The sequence below is a fragment of the Stegodyphus dumicola genome, chromosome 8 (genome assembly GCF_044657685.1).
Source record: "Stegodyphus dumicola isolate Sdum_Otavi_A_Nest chromosome 8, ASM4465768v1".
NCBI lineage: Eukaryota > Metazoa > Arthropoda > Arachnida > Araneae > Eresidae > Stegodyphus > Stegodyphus dumicola.
The window spans coordinates 24,708,232-24,720,860 of NC_140775.1; the positions used below are offsets into that span (position 1 = coordinate 24,708,232).

At 33.0% G+C, this 12,629-nt stretch overlaps 1 protein-coding gene across 12 annotated transcripts in view; it reads right to left on the reverse strand.

Moving 5' to 3' along the window:
• Positions 1 to 12,629, reverse strand: part of LOC118186920 (spondin-1-like) — a 407,672-nt gene that overhangs the window by 89,035 nt on the left and 306,008 nt on the right. For 9 of the 12 annotated variants that reach the window (XM_085821673.1, XM_085821677.1, XM_085821672.1 and 6 more), the window contains exons 5-8: positions 11,873 to 11,998; positions 11,475 to 11,626; positions 10,213 to 10,467; positions 5,301 to 5,526 (exon numbers count right to left, since the gene is read on the reverse strand). In XM_085821673.1, the coding sequence (XP_085677799.1) occupies positions 5,301 to 5,526; positions 10,213 to 10,467; positions 11,475 to 11,626; positions 11,873 to 11,998 (759 nt within the window). The remainder of the gene's footprint in view (positions 1 to 5,300; positions 5,527 to 10,212; positions 10,468 to 11,474; positions 11,627 to 11,872; positions 11,999 to 12,629) is intronic. The other 3 variants (XM_085821675.1, XM_085821683.1, XM_085821674.1) reach the window with 1 other exon arrangement.

The window sequence follows — 12,629 nt, forward strand, 5'->3', positions numbered from 1 at the left end:
ATTTGTGGAATTTATGTTATCTTCAGGAATGAAAGCATGAAAAATATATCAATATTGTATACACTTTATATCGCAGAAAATGAAATAAAATGCATTGTCTTATACTTAAACACAAGGACATTATATTATTTCAGGTAACAATAATTACGGAAATAAAAATATGACCTAATTAATTATTTTGGAATTTTAGGTTTGCAATTCACATGGTATTAAAAAACTTTTTGAATTTCGTATTGGTATTCAAGATTTGTGTAACGGAGTAGTGGAAAGTTGTACGGAAGCCTAGGTTTTTGAGGAACGGCATAACTAAGACTAATGCTCTAGAGAGTATTTGGTGATAAAGGAAACATAAACTGAGCACATGGGTACTAGAGGCAGCTAATTTAATCTGTACGGCTAAATCAATCACAGTTTACTTAATTTTGATCTTTAGCAACTCATCAGATTTAAGATAACTCTCTTTTTTTTATCCTCGGAGGCAATATGTTTTCTAGAGTCTGTAAACCCAAGAAGATAAGCTGATAAGCAGCTGTACTGATAAGCTTATTTCAGATTTCATGGCAACAAAAATGACAAATATACGGAGAAGCATAGGAGTAGTATATGCAAATATATTATAAATGCAGAGTTACTACATTTAAATATAACATGCAGACATTTATAATTAGATGCAAATGTAATATTGTATGACACTGTTTACAAAGCATATCAAAGTGTATACAGATTTATGTAATATTTCAAACTACTTGTAGCAGCATATAGCCTGTAAATTAAGTGTACAGTATAATATTGCGTGATATCTATATACATCTATACAGAATATCCTGTATTTTAAGTATTAATTTGTGGATATTTTTATAAATAATATTTAAAGCATGCAACATAACAAAATGTAGTATAGTATATTGTTGCGTTCTATGGGTTCGTGGTTGGAGTACTTGATGATAACACTTTAATCAAAACACAATTTATTCACCAGTAAGCGCTTTTACACAGGACAGTTCGAAAAACACGTTTATAGTCGCCGGAAAACTACGATAAACACGTTGAAACAATTAGCAACACAGCCTTCAGGCTGTAACGGAAAAGACAGATTCACAACAAAGCATAAAAGTTCAGCTTCCGACTCAGTTGATCACTCTCGAGCTAATCTCTGAGCTCAAAACACTACTCCAAGATACTACTTTCCAATACCAAACCCAATATTGAGTTATAACTGATTTACCGCACGGACGCGACGTTATCAGTTCCGTTGATATACAGCCGTAAATTGGCCATGAAAATACGGCATATCTATGGCAGCTGGATTAGCTTGCCTTTGAGAATATTCTCGTGAAACCCGTTAAGAATAGGTTCTAGAATGTTCTCGCTCCGACTATGGCATGTTGCCAAACGGTAGATTTTGCGCCAAATCTAGCAACCTTGCATTTCTCTAGCACTTTCTGGCAACCCTAACGCCGCTTTGCGGGAAGGCTACCTTAACGCAGCTGGGCTTTTCGCAACAATATTATTAGAAATTTCGGATGTAGGGTAAGGTTGCGCAAGTCATACTACCGCTTAAATCATATTTTTTAAATATTAGGTGTAATATCACGCCATCTGCTCCTCTTTCGGCAAAACGAGTTACTCGTTTGTCGGAAGGACGTTTGTTGTTTGTCGGAGGGTCGTTTGTAAGAGGGAGAGTAAAAACCGCAAAAAGAATATAATTCAGTGCCCTTCTGTGCAAAAGATATGTATACGACTTATGTGCTGGAGTTGACATGATTTCAGATTTTCTATATCGCTCAAAAAGGCAATTTTTTAATGTTTTGTGTGTTACCTTTATTTATTAAATATCATGTTCTTCGAAATTTAAACAAAATAAACTTCAATTCAGCAATATAACAAAAATATTTAAAAACAGTAATACAGCATATCTTTAGAATTTTCTATACATAGTCTCGCTCGCTGGAGATAAAAATGTTTTTTTCCGTACAGTGTTGTCATTGCTCGCTTTGAAATCGTTGAGTTTGTTAATCAAAAATACGTTGAAGTTTTTCAAAATTTGAAATAGATAATAAAAAGAAATCGAAATTAAAAATTCGGGCTTTTAAGTGCCCGTATTCGGTTGGAAAACTACGTTATCCATAATTTCATGGCTCTAGGTACCTTTGTTTTCCCTCAGTGCTAGAAACATTCATGCAGAATCTTCATTATTTAGTTTCTTTAAATGTATTACATGGCGATAATATTTAGTGGCAACAGTTTGAAAAGTGAATTGATGCAAAATGCCGTTTTGAAATTAATAGCCCCTCTGGGCTAACGCCCTGTGGGCTAAAATTACCTTTGTCGTCATTGTTGTAATTAATTGTATAAATAAATTAATTGAGAAAAAGAAGGTAATTTTTAATTGTCCAATTTTAAATGTAGTATGACGTAAGTTATATGTGGTGCGACTTGGTTGTCTAAGTCGTAATAAGTTCGTATTTTTAAATTGAATAACTGTTTGGAATTTTACTACAATAAATATCAGCAACAGTAACACAAGATATTATTACCATACATGATTTTTACTTTTTCATAGATCCTACGATTTATAAATATTTTTTCTTAGGGGGTACAACTTAGGTAACCTTACCCTAAAATGGTTTAGATGTCATTAATGTATACAGGTTTTTGATATAAAACGCATTGCTATACTCCTTATGTAAAGCTAAACACAAAATGTGTGACACCCGCGTGACATAAATTGACCAAGGTCCTAGATATGAAACTCGGAAATCACACACAGAGGCCGTAAACAAACTGAAAAACGGAATGTTTGCATTTGTACGTAACTAAAAATAAATTATCATTTTAGAAAAATAGGTTTTTGGTATTAATAAGGTAAATGACAGGCATTTTTATGAAAAATATCAATGGAATAATTTTTTCCTAGATATGAAACTCGGAAATCACACACAGAGGCCGTAAACAAACTGAAAAACGGAATGTTTGCATTTGTACGTAACTAAAAATAAATTATCATTTTAGAAAAATAGGTTTTTGGTATTAATAAGGTAAATGACAGGCATTTTTATGAAAAATATCAATGGAATAATTTTTTCAACGTGAACACCTTATTTGAAAAATCCTCTAGATATTGTATACTAGAAAGTACTGACAGGCTTAACTATTTTAATTAGCTAACACTTAATATTGTTTACATTAATTAAAATTGAAAACTATTTGTACTTTAAAGGATTTTTTTGTGCAATTATCAAATTATGACTCTAAAGTAATAAAACGTCCTAAGAACATTAATAACGCGTTTTAAGATTTTGAAAATTTATAAAATACTTGCGGGAAAATTCTTTTGCCATGTCATATGTATTAAAATTACATCGGCATACAATATGTGTCTATTATAAATTAGATAATATTAAATCGCAAAAGAATATAGTTAAATGGCATTTGAAGGGAAACCATCAAACTCGAATTAGTCTAGTTTATTTTTTAACCTTTCTTTCAAAGTTAAAGTTTTGATAAAAAAAAAGGTAGGCAGTCTGATTAGGCCTAGAGGAGTACGCAAGTAAAAGTTTGTGAAGATAGCACTTATCTTTTAATTCTGTGTGCCCAAAGTTGGCACACTGATTGAATAGATCTTCAAAAAGAGTGCTGAAACGAGCATTGTTGTCAATGAACTGACCGATGAGATGCGGAGAAACAAAGAATACAGACTCTCCAGTTGTCCTAGATTATCGGTGAGCCCAGTCTGGGTACACCTAGGGTTCGCCGTTTGATTTTAGGCAAGATTTCAAGGTAAAAATTTAAAACTAATATAGAATAAGGAGAATAGAATACAGCCACAAAATGACATGGAAATTTCTTTTCAAACAATTCTTTTTATACCTTAAAAACATCTGGAAAATTTCTTTGAAAAATGAGGGTCTTAAAAAACTAAACGTGGCTAAAATATATGAACTGGTTTGTGTTGAGCTGCCATCTATAAATAAAAAAGGTTCAGAGTGACCTATAGTAACCTATAAATCCTTTTTCATTTAATTTTTCTGTGCGTACAGAAGGAAATTTTTAGGTGTGTCCAGACCGGACACACTCTGCCACAAAGGGTTAATGCAAATTGGAAGTGACAACAAAAATCGCAAAATGTGAAATTAAATACGATGTTTTATTTTTTTCTAAGGAGTACAACATTTTCCTAAATATAAGTATAAGGACCCGAGAAGCATATAAAAATTAGATACTTTAATTTTTACGGAATTGATTTTTTCACAATTACCCCTCCCCTTCTAAATGGCGAGCGCTTGCCCATGCCGCACTCCTAAGGCCAGATGGGGTGGTCTCTTTATTATGAAGCACCTAATGGGTGGGCCACCTTTTCGTTCTAAGAAGAGACAGACAATTTTACATCCATGCCTTCTCCTCCGGGATTCGAACCTGGGCCCTTCGCAGTCAGGCTTTCCTAACCACGATACCGTCTGGGCTACTCTTCATAAATTAAAAACATAAATATTGAGCGAAATTTGTGCCATTTCGAATATATCTGTAACTGGAGACAAAGGTGTAGAGTCAACGGTTGCGAAAATAAAGACTGGGTAAGAAATACCGTGTTCACAGTACACTGTATATACATTTCCCTGCCAAGTAAAAACGAATTAACATACAGAAAAAAATCAAAATGCCGTGCAACAGCATTTGGCACATTTCGGCTTAAAAAAAGTACCCTGTGTTACATCTGGATTACAAGCGCCACCTGACGAACTTTCGATATAGAAGAAATTTTAGTTGCGTAAGAGGAACCAGAAGAGTTTTTGTGAAGCAGAGCGCGTGGTTTAACTTCGCGAGTTCGAAATGTACTTAACATAAAGATGTGTATATCTGTAATAATATTTTCCTTTTTATTTATGAAAAGTGTCTGCGTTTGATCATTTTGAGACTGTTTGATTTTTCTTTTCTGCGTTCTATATTTGTAGACGAGAAGAATTATTCTACACTCGCCACCCGGGAATAGAAAAGATAAAGTTTTCGTTTACCCTTTATAATCATGAATTTTACAATGTTAAATATGTGGTGAAACTGTATATTTTAATTAAAAATAAATTTAATCGCTGATCGATTTTCTTTTGAGTTAAACTAATGACTACTTATTAAATGAAAGCTTTTGCTTTCATTTAATAAGTAATTAAATGAAAGCTTTTGCTTTCATTTAATAAGTAGCTTATACAGAACGATAATAAGTATGCTTCCCGAAACCATAAATAAATAAATACCACGTGAAACAATTACGCACGAAAATATCAAATACAAACAAATTCACTTACTTCTAGAATAGGTATCATCGGTGATTTCAAGGGAGTTATATGTGGTAGGAATCGTGTAGTCGTCACATGGCTTCTCATACACTCTTTGGCGGGTAACGGTCAGCCTGGCCACTGGTTTCATTGGAGCACCCGTTGGGTCGTAGAAAGGAGACAAAGGATTATTTGGTGTAGAAGATGTGATACGTCGAATTTTTTCTCTTGGGGAAGTTGGGATTTTCGGATCCTCCTCAAAAGAAACAGATATTATTAACTAGAGCAACTATAACTGTAACAGTTCATCTCATACTGAAGACCATACATATCAAACCTATGTAAACTGAATTTCAATGGAATATTAATTAATTTTAATTTTGTAAAAGAAATAATCAGACAAAACGTTTAGGACTAGTAGGATAAAATCCTGGTCAAGAAATAATTATTCAACTTCCCAGGCTTTCTAGGTGTCTTTAATAAGTAAATCTTTAAGTACTTAAGAAGGTAGAGTACTTAAATCTACTACAGTACTTCTAGAGTACTTAAGGTAAATCTACTGGAATACTTTTAAAGTATTCTAGTAGATTTACCTGGAGTAGACTAGAAGATAATAAGGTAAATCCTTAGGAATACATAAGAAGATTTCTAGTAGATTAACCTGAAGTAGACTAGAAGGTAATAAGGTAAATCTTAGGAATGCATAAGAAGGTAAGTCCTTACGAAAGAGATTGAAAGAGCTGTTATAAACAGAAGAACAAAGCAGCATTGAACAGCAACTGCTATTCTATACGTTGAATAAACAATATGTCTTGTTTTTGAAAAGCAGTAAAAGAACGGTAAAATTGTTTTTTGCTGTAAGATAAAAAAATCCTTCACAAAACAGGAAAGAGACATAAAAAATAATTGTAGCGAGCTAATTGGTTTAACACTACCATATTAAAAAAAAAGGAGTCAAATGAAAACCGTGCATGGTCTTAAAAATTAAGATTATATAGTAAAATTCTAGACTTCTAGTTTTCAAATCATCGCGTCAACGACTGTATAAGTTCACTTTCGTCAAAATTCATTTCGTTGAAAATAAGGCAAAACTTTCAGTTTTTCAGTGAAAGTATTTAGTTGGATACTCGATTGTTTTTAGACAAAACTCATTTTAGTTTCACTTTTTTTTAACAATAAATAAATCAATTCTACCAAAATATTTTAAATCCATATGTTATTTTTTTTGACAAGGATTGCCTCTGAGCTGCTTAAGCACAGCTTTGCTTTTTCAATAATAAATAAATCAAAGGAAAAATAAATATTTTAAGATTTTGAAAGTCAAAAGCATTTTCAAAGTCACCGCAATAAAAACGCAGCCCATCCGCTGCCAGAGCAATAAAACAGCGACCGTATTTCATTTCTTCTGATAAAAGGAAATACAGAAACCATGAAAAATTTTAAACTGCAAAGTTTAACCTTTCTGACTGCTGCCGATTTTCAACTGTCATTTGTTCCTTACTATATTGCTTCACTGATATATTTCCATAAGCCTCAATATTTGGAAGCTTCAAAGCACATTTCAAAATTATAAAACATTTTGAAAGACATTCTTTTTTAGCTGGAAGATTTCGTCTGGAATTGCCGAGTTGGAAATTACGAGTTTCTTAAAGTATTTTCTCTGATTGCCAGTCACTGATATGTGTTGAAATATTTGATTGACCGTTTAATCGTCCATCTGCAATTGTAGTTTGTGTCAGTTTATATATTTCTATCGATTTTTGTAGATTAAATTTTAAAAAAATGGAAACCAAATTTTCAATTACATCTTTTAGTATGCTTCCAAGGAAAATATCAGAGATGAAAAGTTAGATAAATTTTTTGTAAGTACCGAATTTACAAGTTAAGGGAATTGTGACTGAAATCTAAATAAATCCTAATCATAAGTACCGAATTTACAAGTTAAGGGAATTGTGACTGAAATCTAAATAAATCCTAATCAACTATTCTTTTAATATAAATTTTAACTAATTTCTGTGAGACATTTTTTTTCTCGTTACTTTTATAAAAATGTATATTTGTTAAATTTATAGAAAATTTTACTTTTGTAAGATTTTAAATATTCTGGAAAAGGTTGCTCTCCATTCTGAAGTACGCTGTTAGCTTTTAATGGCTGCATTTGCTATGAACAATTGCAACGGAAGCACTTTTAAAATTAAGGCCATACGAATACGTCATTTCAATTTGCACTTTTATGCAGAATGATTCAGAAACCTTCAAGTAATCTCGGTTTTCATAAACAGATGTTTAAATGTCTGTAAAGAGACCTAACACTAAACTGTATTTTATGAGAAATAAAATTGTTTTATTGGTCATTGTTTGCAATAACGAGAAAGGTTGGAATCATTACAACATTCCGAATAAATTAACATTTCTGATGAAAGTTTTGGTTTATGTGATTACGACAAAGCTTCAAGGGCTATCCGCCAAAGGGAAGGGATGCCTTCATGGAGGACTTTCTAAGGGAAAATGTATCGTATACACGCTACACATGGGGAAAACGACGAAAACGCCCATGCAACCAGCTCATTCGCGGGATTCGAATCTCAGACCGAACTACCAATGTTCAGCGGCTTTACCGCTCGGCCGCTGGTGGGCCTTCTGATGAAAACGCTTGTTTCTTCTATATTATATAAATTATTCCGCATTTTATTTAAAAAAGTTTTAAAAAGCATTATTAGCAACATTTAAAAGCAGAATTATTATTAGGCAATACAATGGAAATCAGAACTTAAGAAAAAGTAATTTTTTTAATTTGATTTACACTTTAAAGCATTTTAGTGCTTTTTCAAGCACACCTGCAACCGCGCTATAAGATCGTTGAACACATGCAGTTCGATATGAGTTTTTTCCTGCGTAACATGCATAGGAGTCAGTTTTCCTTAAAACATTCTCCACGAAGACATTTTTTTTCCTTTAGAAAAGATGCCTTAGTGAGAATATTTAGGCTTTCCGATGAAATGAAAAGCCTTATACATTTTCGTACGCTTTGTCACAGTTCAAACAATCTAATGTAATCTTTAGTGGTTTTGATTACAGATCACATTAAATTAGTAAACATATAGATCATAGTTTTTCAAGTTTAAATACCGATGTCTCTTGCACAGAGACGTGATTCATTATCAGTATTGCATGTTAAGCCCGTATAAAGCATAATTTTTTTAAAATACCTATTCCCGTTTGCTAGGCATCTGCTAGATTCTTTTTTGTAACTGAAGGTCCACCAGAAGAATATAATCCAGCTGTCCAGAAACACTGTAGCTACTCCTTCATCACGTTATAGGAGAAATGTTTTCGAAGTAGCTTTCCCGAGTTCCCGACATGTATTCGTGAAATATAAGCAAACTCACTTTGTGACAAGTATTCGAAAGTTTTACTATATATTAAGTTTTAAGTTCAATTCTGAATTATTTCTTCTTGGTTTTCTCTTGATTAATATAATTCAGAAACGCGAAGAGAAAAAAATGCATGCGGCGTGGAAGTGCGGCTGCAGCTGGCAATATTTCAAAAATAATAAATACATTTATTTTTATAGAGTAGAAAGAAACTCTCTTAAAAAGAACTTCAATGATGTATTTTATTTTAAATATTTTGGTTCTTCTGTTTCTCGTTGCCTATTCTGAATTAAAAAAATGACTGTAATCTCGTCATGGAATCTCACTAGTCATTCTAGAAAACCTTTATTTCCATTCAATAAAGGATTTTTATTAAATAAAGGATTTGTATACACGTTGTTTGCTGGGGGGGAGTATCACTGAAAGACAGAATTTGACAGTTTGGGACCTGGATACTGAGGTCACTTGCTAGACTGAAAGGAAGTCTGCCAATTTCAAGCGTAACTAAATTTATACCTTTGTATGCTAGCCTAACTTTGCACAGTCCGAAAATGTGGGCACTATAAAGAGGATAGAAACAGAAAGCTATTAAAAAAAAAAGAGCAGGCAAAAAAAAAAAAAACATATCCAAAAATAAAAACTGTTTAACTAGTCATGAAACTAATCATGAAATCGATCATGAGTGAGAACTAATCATTAAATATATGTACACAAGTACTCACATTTTATGATACCGTATCAAGTATAGTTCATGTATAAACTGTGTGGGTCTAGGACTTTTCACCGTGGCCGTTTCGCCGTCGGGTCGTTTCGCCATCGACATATTTTTCTTTACATGACTGTATTTTATCTTGCCGTATTATACTCGTATTAAATTTATTACTTTAATAATTCTGTTTACTTTTTGTATACGTAATAAAGGTTGCTTTTAATATATATAGTTATTTACAGGTACGAGATATAAAGAAATTACACATAGTTAGTTAGAAAATTACTATATCAATATCAAAGAGAACTGGGGCTAAACATGGGATATAACAGAAGTTATATTATCGATTTTAAAATTATGCGGATACAAATGATTCGTCAAAAGTTGTTGAAATTTTAATCGGCTAGTTCAGAGAAATCACTCATACAAAACAGAAAATTCATATTTTTATGAAATCTGAATGGAAAACGCAATTACTTTAGAATCTTGTTAGCACCTTCATCTCTTAAAATTAATATGTCATGCGTAATGGTGTATTTGTATAAAATTTATTAAAATAATTATTAAATTAAACAGAGTTATTAATTTAAATCAACATAATATAATACGGCAAGATATAACATAGCGGTGTAAAGAAAAATATGTCTTGACGGCGAAATGTCCCGACGGCGAAGCGGACCGACGGCGAAACGGCCACGGCGAATAGTCCCATTTCCAACTCTGTTAAGAGAAAAATATACAAATATATCCAAAATCCACTGAATTTAGGAAGCTAAATAATTACGAGGAAACTTAATGAGAATATTTTACATTAAAACCTGAGCATAACTAATTGGTTGGAATTTCAAGTGAACCTTACTATATATGTATATCCATTCATCGTGCCAGCATCCCAAGGATACAAATTCATGACCTTTTCTCCTACCCAAGAACAATTCTTGAGGCAGAGTTCCAGTGCGCTAACTCCTACAATCCAGTCTGGGCTTGGTCCAAGCATGGTCAACAGTGACATCAGATGATGATATTTGTCTACTCGGAAAACAGCAAATGTCTTACCCTGGACATTGGGGTACCACAAACCTCTTGCTTTGATGATTGTGCGGATTTTGTTTGACTAAAAAGAGATATATATATATATATATATATACACACACACACACCTATGCATGCACACAAAATGCGTCATTAAAAGAGAGAAAAAATGCTAAATATGTTATTGATGGGAAAGGAATGTAAGCAAAAAAGAAAGAAAATGTTGTCTTATTAAATTTGACGCATTTCACATTATTTCCATTATTTAAGCTTACGTGTATGTTTTCATTTTTTAAGCTTACGTGCTTTTTACTGTAATTTTAACTTACCTAATTCTAAATAAATTAATTTAATAAAAAACTCAAAATTTTTTTAAATTTTCGTAATAATAAATATTATTATTTTGTGAACAGGAAATATGAAAAATTAGTTGTATTTTTTCAACATTATGTTTTTTTCTTTTAAATATACAATAAATATTTTTTTAAAAAAGAGGAATATCCTCTAACCCACATATTCTAATAAATATGCACATATGAGAAAAGGGGGAGCGAATATACTTAAATGCTTTTTTTGCATTAAACCTTTTACAAGCTAGATAATTCAGCACCTATGAGGTCTATATGAATCACTTTTCACAATTACCACTTCTATCTTACTTGTGTCTGCATCCTTGGGTCATATATACTGGCTTAGCGTTATACTCTGACAGTCTTGGCTTTGAGGGTATAAAATAGACGAACTCAGTTTCTGCTGTCCAAAAGGGCAGCCTATACTGTATCGGAGGGTAGTGGCATGGCGTCAGGCATCCGAGTCGGTAGCGTGACGACCAATCTGTTCACCGATTTCATAAGCTCTGCACATTTCGTAAGTGTGTTTGAGGACAAATCCTAGTGTCTAGGGATTAGTAGAGTCGTTTCTTTGATGTATGTACAAATTTAATCCGTACCCTTAGGGAATTTGGCACCTGAAGTGGTGCGGTTGCAAATGAGTTTACTTATTGCCCTTCCAGGAGCTTGCGAGTCTGCTCTATCGCCTAAATTGCATCTTCGTTTTACATAAATGGTGTAACGAAATTTGATTGATTACCTCTGTCTTTAGCTCTGATTCCAGCTTCTTGGTGATTCCTCTTTCTGCAACTTCCCTGACCCCATCAGATGCGTTTCCACCATATTGCCACATGCGGAAGTCGCCAGTGTGAGAAGCACCAATGATGTCAGAGAAGTGGGTTAACCATTCGTCTAAGAAAATCAGACACAAATTCAAGCCAAACTCTGCTTGCAACACTTAATACAAATTTAAATAAAATGAATGAATGAAAAAATATTTTGATTATTAATTTGTTTAGAAAGTTAATTCAGATATTATTATTGTTATTATTGTAATAATAACAATAATTGTTATTATTGCAAGTAATAGCACTAATGCATTAATGAAGTAATTCATACACAGTTTTTAAAAATAATAGAAATTGTAGGACTGCTTACTTGTGGGAAAGTCTTTGGGATGAGTATGCCTGGACCACAGGCCTTCAAACGTGAGCTCATATTTGGCTTCATCACACGCACAACAGTCTTCGATAATCTCTGGCTGCTCGTCTTGGTTTTCTTGCTCTGCAAGGAACAGACTTAATCAATCCTTAAGAATAACATTGGTATTCAACGGAAGCATGAGCAAGAACTTAAAAGTTGAACGACAAATGCTGAAACGAAATCATGAAATAGACCTACGTAGGAGATACAAAGCCCCTTGAATTACGTTCCATAAACCTTTACACAGCTTAAAATTTATGTGAGTTCGAATTGGCAATAGATATGTGTGTATTATTTGCACATTATTATTTTAGAAATGACACATCATGCAGCAGTATTTAAGGGACTTTCTAAGGGAAACTGTCTCGTACACATGGGGTAAAACACAAAAATGCCCATGCAGACAGCCCCGTTCGGAATTTGAATTTCGGATCGAACTTCCAATGTTCAGTGCCTTTATTACTGAGCCGCCGATGGGCAATAAAATGGATGATTATGAAAAGTAAACTTGCTGTCTGGCTAACAATTTAAATTTTAATGCAAATGTTTGATCCGATTGTTTTGCGATCCTGAATCCAAACATAATTTCTTTTTTCTCTTTTGCAGTAAGTGTTTGCTTTGACGCTGTCTTCCAAAATACAGCCTTTCCATCACCTTTAAAGATTTGCTCACACAAATATGGTCTTTCTTCAATTATTTCTACCAGAAGCTG